The sequence below is a fragment of the Passer domesticus genome, chromosome 19 (genome assembly GCF_036417665.1).
Source record: "Passer domesticus isolate bPasDom1 chromosome 19, bPasDom1.hap1, whole genome shotgun sequence".
Classification (NCBI taxonomy): Eukaryota; Metazoa; Chordata; class Aves; order Passeriformes; family Passeridae; genus Passer; species Passer domesticus.
The window spans coordinates 11,027,553-11,042,302 of record NC_087492.1 but is presented as its reverse complement, the minus strand read 5'-3'; the positions used below and the strand labels follow the sequence as shown (position 1 = coordinate 11,042,302).

Below are 14,750 nucleotides of genomic sequence, written 5' to 3'. Positions count from 1 at the left end.
ATCATACCAAACACAGTGCTGCTGAGGCTGAGACACAGGCATTTGCTACTTCAGCATCAGTAAACAATACCTGGGTAGAGTTCCTCTTACCTTTGGGCACATATACTCATTCACAGCACAGGGGCATGACAAAAACCAGGCCCTTTTCTTCCACCCTCATCAGCCCTGCAAGGGAAGCTCTCCATGGAGAAGCCATTTTGAGTCCCTGGGACTTCCCAAAATGTATTTTTAAGCCTTCTAGCAGGGATAACATCCTGAGTAATCAATTTGACTCATGATTACTATTTCAAACACAGGCTCATACCCAGACAAAAAAAGCACACTAACATGGCAATATATACAGAACAATAACATTGCCAGATGGTATAATACTGAGCAGAATTAATTTCACACATGATGTTTTCAAGGTGTTAAAATATGTCACAGCTTCTGCTAATAAAACATCTTCCTCTCCACTCCTCCTTTTAAGAAAATGCTCCCTTCCCACCAGCCTGTATTTTATGTGTTTCCATCCTGATAAGGGCAGCTGATTGCTTGCAAACCTAATTACAGTCAAATGAAAGTCTTTCAGAACCATCATTAGCAATTAGGACCTGCTGGATTTGCAGTGTATCATTTAGAGAGGTATAATTCAATGGCTTATTGAAAAATTGCAGGTGAAACTGGTGATTATGAGGGGGGGACGCCTGTGACACGTCACTGTGGGCGAGCATTGGGTGGAGTGGCAGCTCCCTGAGCCCTATCAGTGACTGCAGGGGTTTGTCCTGGCTGAGCACAGCCCTGCCTGGCCCAGAGCTGGTCCTGGGACCAGCTCTGCACTCCCTGAGCCTGCCTTTGTGTGTGCTCTCCTGGAATCCACCGTGCCCATTCAGCAGCTCGGGGAAGCCAGGGGGGATGTGCAGCATGGAACAACAGGCACACGAAGCCACACACATCATTTTTCAGTCCTTTCTGCAGAGAACAACAGTCTTTTCTGTGCCCATTGAGCTCAATTATATATTATCAGGGCCCAGAAGTTGTTTGGATGCTTTTGAGCAGCTGGGTGCCTTCACAGATGACGCACTGGATACGGTGACTGCGGGTTAAGTGCAGCTGGAGATTTCTGTGGCCTCTGATCAGAGGCAAACAGCAGTTGAGAATCACAAAATGCTTGTAATTCAAGCACTGTTTGTCACCCACGGCGCTTTCCAAACGGGAAGCGAGAAGGGGACTGAATGGCAGCCCAGCTTTCAGCACATGCTCCCACACAGACAAGAATCCACACACTGTGCATGTGTGAAAATAAAGTGTGGGTCCCTGCCAAGGGTGAAATTACCAACTGGTCAGCATGAAGCACTCAGCATTTCCACAGCACATGGTGGACTGGATAAACTGAGCTGGACATCAGCACAGACAGAGGATATTGGCTCTCAAAACCTGCCCCCTCTCTAGGCATCCCCCTCTATTGCACACCCTGTGTAACAGTTACCCCTCAAAAACCCCACACAGCCCAGCCTACACCTCTGCAAAGCCTCACCTCTTCATTCCCTCCCCACAGATCTCTTTCTCTTTTTCTATCCTACAAAGGGTTCTCAAAGCCCGGATATACCAATCCCCTTTATCACATGAGCATCTTCTCCCACTAATTACTGCACCCACTCCTGATGTGATATAACCTCAAAGTACAGTTACCCAGACATGGCTCTTTCTATTCTGTCAGAGCTGTAATCTGATTTTTTTCATCAATTCATGGGCTGTTTTCTAAATTAAATGTTGTTTGATATGCTAGATTAATGACCGGTGCTTTGAGTGACAAGATACCAACACAATTTTGTTAAACCAGTGGCGCCTGCAGGTCCTGCTGCTGGTGACATTTGTTGTAGGTGCCTTCAGACTTGCAACACTGGCACAGAATCAAACCACACCATGTAGGCTGCAGCACAAACAGCAAATCCACTCACTTCCAAGTGGTTGCACTAGCATCTTGAATCTGAAAGAAACCCTAAACCAAGCAACTTCTCCCTTTACATACAGAATGGAAATATTATCTCCCTTTCCATCAATGTGTGGCCATATCCCTGCTGGCCTGATCCTGGCTGGTCCTACTCCCAAGGCATGTGGCTTTGTCCCACATTCTACCAGTCAGTTCTGATGTTTCCTGTCAGTTCATAAAAAGCCAGACCTCCAGCAGTGCAAAACCAGCCCAAAAATCCCACATACAGCTTCCGATCCCCTGTGCTGCCCTGCACGAGGTCGTTTCACAGCCCAGGTTCCTTCCTGATCTCCAGAAGTGTTATAGTCACTGAAATCCAGCGGCTGCCAGTAAAGGCATCCCAAATTCCAGCAGCTATGTTCAAGGAAGTTCGAGCCTTTATCACTCACTCCGGGTGATGCGTGCTGTAGGCAGGATTTCCAAGGTGTCTGACCTCACACTGCACAAATACATCCCCATTTCTTCCCTTGCCCAGAGCTCCAAGAAATGAAACATTTCTCCGTGGCTGTGTATCGCCCTTGTAGCTGCTACGGCTCTCCCAGAGCCCACCCACAATTTCATTTTCAATTAGCAGCTCTTCGAAAAGTAGCAATGAAAGCAGTTGCTAAAGAGCACTCAGATGTCATTGAGAGCCTGCAAACCCAAACTGTAAATAGCACATTGTAAATCGCTTGTCAGCACAGTCAGTCTCGCCGGGATCACAGTGCCGGTGACAATCCAGCCCATCTGCCGCGCTCCCCGCGCGGAGCCACCGCACCCGCGGAGCCACCGCCGCCTCGCCGCCCCGGAGCCCCGGGCAGCGGGGCCGGAGCTGCACCAGCCACCCTGGCTGCAGGGCAGAGAGCTGCACCAGCCACCCTGAGCACAGGGCAGAGAGCTGCACCAGCCACCGTGACTGCAGGGCTGGGAGCTGCACCAGCCACCCTGGCCGCAGGGCTCGGAGCTGCAGGGCAGGCTCAGCTGCACCAGCCACCCTGAGCACCCTGGCTGCAGGGCAGGCTCAGCCACGCGGGCATTTCACCTCTGCACGGCTGCTTTGCTGCGCTGAGGCACACGGGCACCTCTGCTCCAGGGGATGAGTGTGCTGGCACGGAATCAACGCAGGGAACCCGTGGTGCTCTCCAGTGACGATGGCAGAGGACAAACGGGAGGGGACAACGATGGCTGTCCACATCAGCCACCCAAGGCTCAGCAGTCTCAAATTTAGGATGTGTAGATTCAGGGTGAGGCTGCCAAGGGGACTGTGGACTGAATTCTGAGACGGAACAGCTTCAGCACTCCCCTCCCTCCCCTTTAATTGATTCATGTAATGGACCACGAGGTGAAAGCCAGTGGTTTATAACACTTGTAGCTGGGGACTGCCAGAGTCAGCAGTGTATCTTCTGCTGCTGTTCTTCCCATTCTTCCTTTATCTCATTATAATTTACCTCCTAATTCATTTCTCCATCATGAGCTTTCTTCCCTCTATTTATCATCCACCTCCTATTTATTACCATTTGTCTCCTTCTCTGCACTCCTGCAGTATCTGGGATTGGGATTTGATATTCTGGAAGCGTCTCTGGAATCAGGTGGTGAAGGCAGAGCCCAGCAGCTGCTGGCTCTCGTGCACATGTGAGCCAGCCAAGGCACCCCCTGCCCAAAACACACACTGCTGCTTTAGAAGCATATCCAGAGATGATCCCCTTCTGCAAGAACCTCCCACCAGATGAAGAAAAACAGTGAAGGAAATGGTGGAGGTAGCACAAGTCAATGTCTTCTGCTCTTTTCAAATCACTCAACAAAGAGAAATGGTCCTTCCCCCTCATTATCAAAATACTCTCAACCCTCCTGCCCTGAAAGCTCATAGTTTCCTGGTATGCCCCACTGTGCTCAGACCTCGAGGAATAAAATCTCATTAAAACCCATTTAAAAATGTTTGCCACCCTTTTACTACTTTAAAAATGTTCACTTTAAGATTTCCAAATGATTTTTACAGAAAGCACATAAAAACATGCCATCACCAATTAACGTAAAGGAAATTAAATTTAAAACGCTGGAGAAATATTCTGATGAGTCTTATGTTTGCTTAACGCCAACTAAAATTTCCTTGAGGCATTTAATAAGTACATTGATAAAAGCTCACAAAGCAGAGTTCAAAAGTCTTCTCGCTAGTAAAATATGAGCCTTAATTAACCTACAGTTTCACATTTTCTGGATTTCAATAAACCTGTAGGCATTTCAGCAGAGCTGGATAAATACCTGCATGAATACTGAAAGGATTTTCTCTGAAAACTAATTAGCAATGCTTTCAATAGCTGACTTCAACTAAATCTGTTTGACAAGGGAGCTTCATACCCTAAATCCTGCAGTGAGAGTAACTTCCAGCAGATAACAGATTTCACAGGAAAGCATATCCAACAGGACTGTTAACCACTGGAAAAACTATGAGTGAGATCTGCAGGTATGAAACATTTCCCAGCAAGGACAGACAGCAGCCAAGGTCTTATGCAAGCACAGGAATGCAAGTGACAGCTCTGAGATTGCATCCTGCCATCCAGTTACAGTAATCACAGGTGACAATGCAGGATTCCCCCAGGGACAGAAGAGGCAGGATAAATTGTTTGTGTATCAAATATAAAGCCCTAATATAGCAAGGACACTATACATGCAGAAGCCCTCCGAACTTTAGGTGAGGACACTCCTGCTGTGTCACACACAAACCACAGTGGCCCCAGCTCCTGGCTCACTGCTGTCTGAGAAGGTTGAAGAGCAAATCTTGTCTACTTCCCCTTCAGGAGCCCAGGGATGCAGTGGGATGGACCTGGGTGGGGAAAGCAACCCAAGGCGTGCAGCCAAGAGTCACTTCAGGAGAAAAAGCGTAACGTGATCAGAAAAAAACCATGCTCAGAACTTATCAACCTCCTCCTTCTTTTGTGCTCTTCACCATTCGTCTTGAAAGAGGTCAGAAAATGCTTACCTAAAACTCTTGTATGTCTTATGCATGTCTTGCCAAAGAACTTTGCAGTCTTTTCCATGATATCTTTTTTCCATGTTAAGTGCCAAAGTTGTATGTGTTTGTCAGCACCTAGACTGTTCATAAGACTTAAATGTTATCTGAGAAGCTCTACCCCTACCACACGTATCACATTTATATTGAGCAAGATACTTTATTTCCTCTCAGTCTTATGCCTTAAGAATTAGGCAGAGTACTCAGATTTATCAGCTCAAAGGAAAAGCATTTTCCATGACATTTGTCAACCCCAATACCTTCCAAGCCAATGCATATTCATTCCCAAAAACACAGCCTCACAAATAATCTCCATCAGCAGGAAGGGTAAATTCCTTCACAGATGAAATTCTGGGCAGAAATGTTCCACCTGGCATTAGGCTCCACTAGGAGAGCTCTCAGTGCACACAGTCAGTCTGACAGACCAAAACCAAACAGAGACCACGGAGGTGAACACAGGAAACAGTCAAGGAAACACAGCAACCTTCAACATCTTCTGGTAATGGAATCATTGCATCAACTATCCTGAAGAGTTTTCCCCACCTTCCTTTGAAATACCAAGTAAAATTAAATCAGAAGAAACACCTTTAACAGCTGGTAGTGTGGAACAGGCATTTTGCAATTTCTTTGCTCTGCTAAAGAACTGTATAATCTCTTACTATATTCCTGTATACAGCTTAACATATAGGCTTCAAAATTATCATGAAAACCTATTTCTTCCCAGCTTCTCTAACTCTGCATATCAAAACTGAATACAACTCAGCATACTTGTCATCCTCAATGTTCCTTCCATCTCCCTGAACTCACAAAATGAGAAGCAGTGAATTCTCACTATTTGCTACAAGTTTCTCTGCGAAGTAAGGTTTGGTCTGCACTAAACAGGATGAAAACTGATTCCATGAATATCAACCATCTCCATTAAACGTTTAAATTTTGGTTCAAGAGTCATTAATATCACTCAAAAACAGGCAAAAGCTACCTAGTCACTATTCTCACCATCATAGTAACCACACTTGTCACGCTTTCTTCCTTAAAAAGCACAACAAACACAACACTGCACAGTCATGAAGACAAATCCAACGTTTTCAGCCTCCAGCTTTGCCATCCTGGCTGTTGCCTGCTCACTCCCACCACTGTTGGGAAGGCAGACATTCTTGCTCAGGGTGGGTGATCAGTAACCCAGGGGAGCAGACACCAGCACCACTGACACCTCACAAAGGAACTCCTCACACTCTAATCAGCTTTGCCTTGATTAACAGCTGCCCTTCTTGCAATTGCCTCACCTCACCCTGGGATGTTCAGAGGGCTCTTCTGCTTCTGTGTACAAAGCCTGAAGACAAGAAGGTCTTTATAGGACAAAGTTGGCCTCACAACCACAGAAAGACCTCATTTGTTTGCCCTGACAGTCTCACAGCCAGCCTGTGGAAAGCTCTTCTCACTTTTACACATTCATTTATCAGATCAACATCAATGCATCGCTTGCTCTCCCTCTCAGTGGTAGGACACTGCACCACATCACACCCCAGAACAAAACAACTACAAAAGCATTAAAATAAGCAATCCCACAAAATGAGAAATTGACTTCTACATACCATGAACCAACGGGCAGAGCCCTCCCTCCCCGCAGCATGAAACTTGTCTCCCACCTGTCTGAGGCCCTTGGGTAACTTCTTCCTTTTCCCAAGGTGCTGGCACAGGTTTCGGTCATTTTCCCGGTCGGAGCTGTACTGATGGTGGTGGAGCCTGTTCTTTTTTGGAAGGTATGACAGCCCATTGGTAAGTGCTTCCCTTTTCTTCTTGGCTAGAGGGTTCTGTCGCTTCTCCACACGTTCCTGAGGTTTCAGAGCTATGTCCTTCTGCAGAGGGAGGAGAAAAACACCATGGTCAAACTACAGCTCTGGTTTGGTTCCAGGTGACCTGCAAAGCACTCTCAGGGCAAAGGAACAAACCCACCCTTCACTGATGTCCTCTTAATCAAAAGATAGGCAAATGCTAAATAAAATGGGCAGGATGAAGTGAGTGCATGGAAGGAGACACATCCCCCTTGAGACTCCATATAGTCAACCTCAATTCTCATAAGCATCTCATGGATCAAGAGAGCACACATTTTAGAAGACAGCATTTGTTTATCATGCTTAAATTAACAATCTGCTTTGATTTAAACAATGCTTGACTTTTCAATATTTATTCTTATTATTTCTTGTATTTGAGAAGCCAAGGCACGAGCTGACCTAAATCCAATTAGGGCCAATGAATCTCCATTGACTGCAGGGCATGCTTCCCTCAAGCCTGACTTAAGCAGTAGATTTCCAGGTCTCAGGGAGAGGGGTGAAAAGTGCACGAAAAAAGCATCTTGTATTTGAAAAGTTTGTCACTGACCCTTTAACACCCAGAATCAATGTTGTCTATAAAAAATGCTCCACTCTTGTAACAAATGTGAGTTGTGTCACTTAGCCCACAGCTGTTTTCTTACAAATAACCTGCAACACACAGAATCCCTATTTTCATTTCAGATAAATGCTACTTGAAACAAATCTTTTTCAACAGCACAGAATTACAGGCAGAGGAAGAGGAGGCTGTAGAATTCATTAGGAGAGAAGAATGAGAAGCTATTGAGAAGATGTTAATTACAGTGCAGATTCTGCTTCCAATAAATGCAGTGTGCTGAGTCACACCTTCTCCTGGAGCTGCCCAGGGTGGGCTCTGCTGCTGCCCTGGGAGGGGAGGGTACTGGAGCAGGGCTGTGCTTTCAGCACTCTGCTAACGTGCCTGCCTTGGGCCAGAAGCTCCCTTGCCCACCATAAGGTGCTGGGTAACCTTGTGGGCTTTCAGCTGTTGTTTACAGTCACTTAATATTATAACTGACAGCAGCAAGGGCTATTGGTCCCTGTGTCACATAAAGACTGAGGCTCAGGAGAATATCATTCAAATGATGGCACCTTTTTATACAAAAAAACATGCCTAAAGGCAAAAAGCAGTTTGGCTTTAATTAAAGACTGCTCCCTAAATGACTCTCTAAAACACAAGAGCTTCACAAAATTCATAACTGAAACCAATGAGATGATTAATTAAACTGAAGACAGTCATTGTTCAAATTTGATATTTAGCAAAGGGAATGATTTTACAGGCATTAAAGATGGGAGTACTGAACAGAAACTATAAGACATTTTTTCTACTTTTTCATCACCTAAGACACCACAGGACTTTTCCCAGGGTTTTTCTCCTCAGTGTTAGTCCTATCCAAGAAGTTAGGAGCCTTATCCAACCTCATGAAAGAGAATTGGAGCATCCTTAGCTACCACACAGGATTAGTAATTTAAGAAACCTCCTGTGTCTGCTCACTGGTCCCTCCCTGCCCCTACTGAAAAAGAGCTCAGGATTAGCACTGATCTTCCTAAAATGCTTTGGGATCTCCTTGTGCACAAGCAGAGGGATCCTATGGAGCTGCCCAAGGAAATTAAAAGCAGGAACAACCCCTTTTTTTTTCTTGGCACACCTTCTGCCTCCCTTCCCAGGAAGGTTTTAGGTTTAGCTGCACACCATAAATGCAGGAAGGCAAATTCTCAGGTGCAGTAACCATTTCACCAGTACTCCCCATCAACAGCTTTGTAAAACTACAGCATCCACAAACACCCCTGGACCTCCTGGACAGCAAGGGCAGGTTATAAAACAGCAGATATTTTATGTTAGAACTGATTTGTAGCTTAGGATAGCTATCATGCTGTTAACAATTCTTTTTTCAGGTCAGCATAAAAAAATTCCAGTGTTTTAATGAGTAGAACATTATAACAGCAAAGACTTCTGTTAAAACACAGAGCTCATGTTTGTAGATACAAATGCTATTCAAGAGGATTCACTGTAAATGTGAGAGGCTGAAGGAGTGAACAAAGGGGAAACTTTCTGGGGGGGGAAAGAATTCTTCTAATGACTAAGTAGCTTTTGTGGGATTTTTCTCCCAGCTGTGAGTGATCTAAATGAAACAGTGGCAGGCTTCCAGAAGCTTATAAAATGTCTGAAGGGGCCAGGCACTTCCATCAAGAAATAACTGGTTCCTATTAGCTTTAGGGGGTGGGAGATGGGTCAGACTCAGCCGATCACTGTGGATGTACCTGGGATGACCCTTCCTCAGAGCCCATGTTCCACACAACTGCACGAGGCTTCACAAGGTGTCCGACACACCTGAAGAACCTGGAGCCCAGGAGAACTGGGAGGAAGGAATCTGCTCACACCTGTGGCAAAATGAGTGACACCAAATCCACAAAGCCTTCCCCAGCCTGCATGGAAAGGCACCTTCCACGGCAGAAGGAAGGATTGGCAGGAGGGTTCAAAATTAAGGAATGTTCCTCTTCTGCTCAAAGCAAAAAGACACCAAGGAGCTCCAGACGTGCCTAACTTGTGAAAGAGACCTTAAATCCTGTCTGGTGGGTGGGCTTGCTGTGAAATTTAGCCTTAAGGATTGGTGTTTAGACAACCCTGTTCCTCCAGAAGAGCTGTCTGCTTTTCACCAGCTGACACCACTGTGGGGAAATTACAGAATATTGGCGATCAAACTCTTTGTGAGGGACCTGTGGGGTACAGCTCTCATGGATTTCAACAGAGACACGACTTGGCCTGAAAAAAAATGTGTGCATAGAAACGTGTGCTGAATTCTTCATCTGCAGACTACATGAGGACATGCAAAAGAATAAAACTTAGACACAGGTGGACAAGATGCATTAAAAGTAGCTTGAATAGAGCTCTCCCAGGGTGTTCTCCTGGTGTTTGAGGTGCAAACTGCCTGGGATTGTCTCAGACTGTGCCCTGTGGAGGCAGAGCTTGGCTGGGAACACGGCCCTGCATAAATCACTTCCCCCCTTCTGCCCTTTCTCCCTCATCCCATTTTTATCTTTGCCTTGTTTAGATAGGACAATAGCTGTACCACGCCGTGTGCTAGTACATTAGCCAGCACAATCTTAATTACAGTCTTCAGGCATCATCATGATTAGAGTAATAAGCTGTAATTACTCTAAGGTGACAGGACTGCACAGACCTTATCTACATAGATAAGAAGATGTAGCAATATTTCATGTCGAGACAGATTTTTCAGCAGCTACCCATGGCGTGGATTCAGCCTGAGCAGCAGACCCCATGAACACTTTCAGTCTCTAATGGAGGTTTTTCTCCTCTCCTGCCAGCACACAAGCCCACACATTATTCAGTAAATCCTACAAACATATTAGGCACAGTTTAAAACCTTCTCTTTCAGAGCTATCTTTCATCAGTAAAGTGCCTTAAGTGTATCAGGAAGGTGACTTAAATGTATAAATATGTAATTACACGCAATTCAATACAAAAGTGCATTAATATTTATGAGTGTACTGTATAATCTAAAAAAATTTCCATTTGTTTTATTTCTATTGGGCACATTAATCAGGCTGTAGGTGCCCTGGCAGGGAAGGGCTGTGGTGCTGAGCAGGCAGGGCACTGCAGTCACCAGGCTCCAGCAGCACCCACAGCCTCAGCCCAGCCCAGGGGAGGAGAAGCAGCCCCAGATCATCAATGATCCAGCTCCATCAGACCATTTCTCATGGCAGCAGGCTTGAAGGACACACTGCATTCTCATCAGGCCTTTCAGGGAGCTATGCCTGATTTATTTCAGCAAAGTCCATCTTCTTGCGACATAAATGACAACTCCCTGATTAAACACCAAGCCCTCGGTGGCAGCAGAGCAGGGTTTGTGGGGCACACACATCAGCCCCCTGAGCCCACCCCAGAGCCAGCCCACACTGCCCAGCCCTGCCCTCTGACACCGCCTTAAAAACTACATGTGAATTACTCTGTTCCCCTCCTTATCACTGCATTTTTCTGTGGGAGTGCTGGATGAAAAACAACACTGTAAGCACAGTGTGCAGCAAATACACTGCAGAAATTTCCCTGGATGAACATTTCAGGTGCTGCTCAGGGATTTAAAGCCTTGACCTTTCCAAACCATCCTTGTGGATCATCACTACAATTCCAATGTTGTAAAAACTTATTTTCTGAATTTGCACTGAATGTGACCTCAGTAAAATACAACTTTTAAAAACTGATTATTAAAAACAGGAGTAGTTTACACTGTAATGCTAGTTAAACCAAATTACAATTGTAACAGTCTACAACTATATTCCAATTATTTGCTCCTCAGATTCTCGCTAAAGTCTTTACAGCTTTATATCACAGCCCAGCAATTTATCCTTCACTCCAAGAAAAAAGAAATTAGACATTTTTAAAAACATCAAACAGTTATGAAACATCAGTGTAATACTCCACTTTAAACACAAGTATTTAGAAAATCAAGCTTGAAGCTGCCAGTCTGCCCCGCTCACTTTTCAGACAGCCAAAGGTCTGTGTCAAACAGAACTGTAAGAAAGGCACTTCTGGAGCCTTTCAAGGTACAAACAATTCACATTTGATGGGGAACACTGGTGCAGAAGGAAGAAGCTAATTAAAGGAAAAGAAAATACATTTTCAGTAGCTACAAAAGTCAATTTGAAATTCTTTCTCAGTTCCAGCCCAAGCCTGCTGTCAGCTGCGGCAGCTCCAAGGGATGGGATGGGACATGGGGAAGCACAAAACAGCCAAAGGGAACAGCACAGAACCAGAAACCATGGCACAACCACTCCCCACCCTCACCCACTGCAGAGGGCACAGGGGTTCAGCTTCCAGGAAATGAGGATGCCTGCAGGGTACAGCTGAGAGAAATCCTACAGCTTGGCCAGCACAGAATCCCAGAAGGGTTTAGGTTGGAAGGGACCTCAAAGCCATCCAGTGCCACCCCTGCCATGGCAGGGACACCTCCCACTGTCCCAGGCTGCTCCAGGCCCCATCCAGCCTGGCCTTGGGCACTGCCAGGGATCCAGGGGCAGCCCCAGCTGCTCTGGGCACCCTGTGCCAGGGCCTGCCCACCCTCACAGGGAAGGATCACACAGGGGGAATCATCAGCTGGGAACCCAGGACAGCAACACACAGAAACTGAACCCAAACTGAACCCAAACCTGCACAAACCAAACCCAAACTGCACAAACTGAACCCAAACCTGCACAAACCAAACCAAAACCTGCATAAACCGAACCCAAACCTGCACAAAACCAACCTAAACCTGCACAAACTGAACCCAAACCTGCACAAACTGAACCCAAACTGCACAAACTGAACCCAAACCTGCACAAACTGAACCAAAACCCCTCAGAAACACTGCTAGTCTGGGTACCCTATTTGCCATCACATCCTGACAGTCTCCATCAACTCCTATTGTGTTCCTGTTACATTGGAGAATTTTTACAGCTGGTGGATACAAATGCCCCAAATCTTCAGTACCTCCCTCATATTTCATAATTTGCTGTTTTAATTCCAGCAGAAACAACAAGATGTAAAGGTCTGAAAATAATGCACTGACCAGTCCTTCTAATCAAAACCAGAAAATAAAATGAGATGCTTATAATAACCATTAATTTACCTCCAAATAAAGTAGTTAAATGTACTGTGTATTCTTCTGATGAATGACCAGTTTCTCAGAAGCATTTATCAAGGGGGAAAAAATGGCAAACACTCTTAAAATAACACCATGGAAAAAGGATGGCAGAATGCAGAAGAGAAAAGGATTCTCAGTGTCACTGTTATGGTATTTTAAAACACAAGGAACCAGTGAAGAGAGGTGTGCTGTCAACTATACTGGGTGCAGTGGCCCATCCATTAATCCCAGCAATTCCTTCAAGCCACAAGACCTCCACAGAAAGGTTTAATCTTGTTTTGTTTGCTTTGATTGCATAAAGTTGCAATCCATTGCCTCCTGCATCTCTCTGGAATCTGAAAACAAAGTGGTCCAGTGTTGTGCAGAAGGGGTTGTGCAACAGAGTGGGGATGAAAGGCAGTGCCAGGCTGGGGGATGCTGGGATGGTGCAGAGGAAGGAAAACAATAGCAGATATGTTGTGTGAAAGCGCTTCTGTGGCAAAGAGATTGCTTTGATTTTTCATCCCAAAACCATTTGTTAACAATAGCATTGATAAACAGAAGGTGCCTTTTCAGGTCCTGATTTAAACTGCACACAGAAATACATTAAGGCAACATTATTGAGGTTACAAAGTCAAGGGCTTGGAAGTTATGAAAGGCCAGGATTAAGGCTGCAGCCACCACCTTAATTCAGGCCTCTTGTGCATGCATGCCAAGATACAATCTTTAATTACATGATCCCATGCTCCCATTTCCCTACACAGAATGGAAGGTGCTCAGCTAATGAGCAACCACTCAGGATTTTGTTTGCTCCTCTTTGTCCATAGTGTGGACCTAGGCCTTGTTTACTGACACTCCATTCACAGCCTCCTCTGAATGCACAATGATTAATTTCCTCAAGGGCTTTTCTGTACAGCTCCTCCCGATAGCATCAGATAGATGCTCAACAAATACCAATGGCCCATTTTACAGCTGTTTTGCCAAAGGTATTTCACTATTCCCATTTTATAGGTGGCAATAACAGTCCTGACATGTTCAGGTCAGAAACATCTGCTAGTTTTAAGCATTCATTGGGAAACACCTGAGATTTTATTTTTCAGAGAACTTGGCTCCACTGAGCACTTTCTCTAATGAAGCACAGCCTTCATTGATTTCAGCAGCTGAGCACTCCTGAAAATTGGGCTTTAGTGAGCACCGTGTGTTATAAGGATACAGGGGAGAGCTGTTTATAAAATAATGTGGTGCCATGGCCTCCCTCAATGCCACACAGCAAATACAAGCTGGGGGTAGAGGAAATCCAGGAGTCTGGTGCCAGCTGTTCAGCTGGTGTCATACATGAAGATGAGCATCAGAGCAATTGATTGCAATTCATTTATTTCATGTTTTTCAAACATGACCTGGTATTCTCAGCCTTGTCGTGCCCCCTCCCTGCTCCATTTTGTCACTCCAAATCTGTGCCAGAACATGTTACAGTTGTGCAGAACAGTCAGGAAATTGCTGGAGCCTGTGCAACCTGAGTTAGCAAAAACCTCATCCTGGAGTTGTTGCTGAGGAAGTGCTGAGCAATGCCAGCCTCCACTGCAGAGCATGGAAGTGTTTTTCTTGAAGCTGCCTGGCTTTGTGGAAGGCAAAGCACACACAGTGGATTCTGCTCTGCCTGGTTCAGCCAGAAGCCTGTGAGCTCCTGCCAAGAGATCCTGAAACTCTGGCTCCAGCCAGCTTCTGCCAGCCTGGAAGTCCCATTGTGTTTTCTCTAGAGATTTTTCTAGGTCTAACACAAGTAGCCAGCAAAGTCCATGGTTATGTCTTTGCTGCAGATTTGACTCGGTGACCTCCAGCACACCTGGGGCTGCCTTTTGAAGCTGAAACAGCAGCAGGGCCTGTCCCTGTCCCTGTCCTCTGCTGACACCATCTCAGCCATGCTCAACTCCTCCTGCAAACTCTCCAGTGCCCTTTGGTGAATCCCTGCTGTCCCTGCACATCAGGCTTTGATCTGGCAGAGCAGGCAGGGCTGTGCTGCCCCTGCAGCCCATTCCTGCTCCTGGGCATGGCTGAGCAGAAGCAGCCCCAGCTCTGAGTGCAGCACCAAGGTCCAAACCCCTCCATGCCCTGTGCCCCACCCAGCTGAGAGCCCCGAGGTGCTCACAGCCCTGGCAGCCAGGGGAGATGGATTCCCACTGCCCTGGGCTCATCTCACACTGCTGTGCCTTAAACAAATGTGTGGGACTTACCCTGTGAGCAGCAGGGCCATGTGCTCATATCTATTTTCTTTGTTTGAAGAATGAAAAGAAATAGAAAAGAGACATGGAGAGGATCCCTAGGGA

At 45.9% G+C, this 14,750-nt stretch overlaps 1 protein-coding gene across 8 annotated transcripts in view; it reads right to left on the bottom strand.

Annotated features, from left to right (window-relative positions):
- Nucleotides 1–14,750, bottom strand: part of AUTS2 (activator of transcription and developmental regulator AUTS2) — a 778,310-nt gene that overhangs the window by 562,776 nt on the left and 200,784 nt on the right. For 6 of the 8 annotated variants that reach the window (XM_064394839.1, XM_064394833.1, XM_064394832.1 and 3 more), the window contains exon 2: nt 6,551–6,814. In XM_064394839.1, the coding sequence (XP_064250909.1) occupies nt 6,551–6,814 (264 nt within the window). The remainder of the gene's footprint in view (nt 1–6,550; nt 6,815–14,750) is intronic. The other 2 variants (XM_064394836.1, XM_064394838.1) reach the window with 1 other exon arrangement.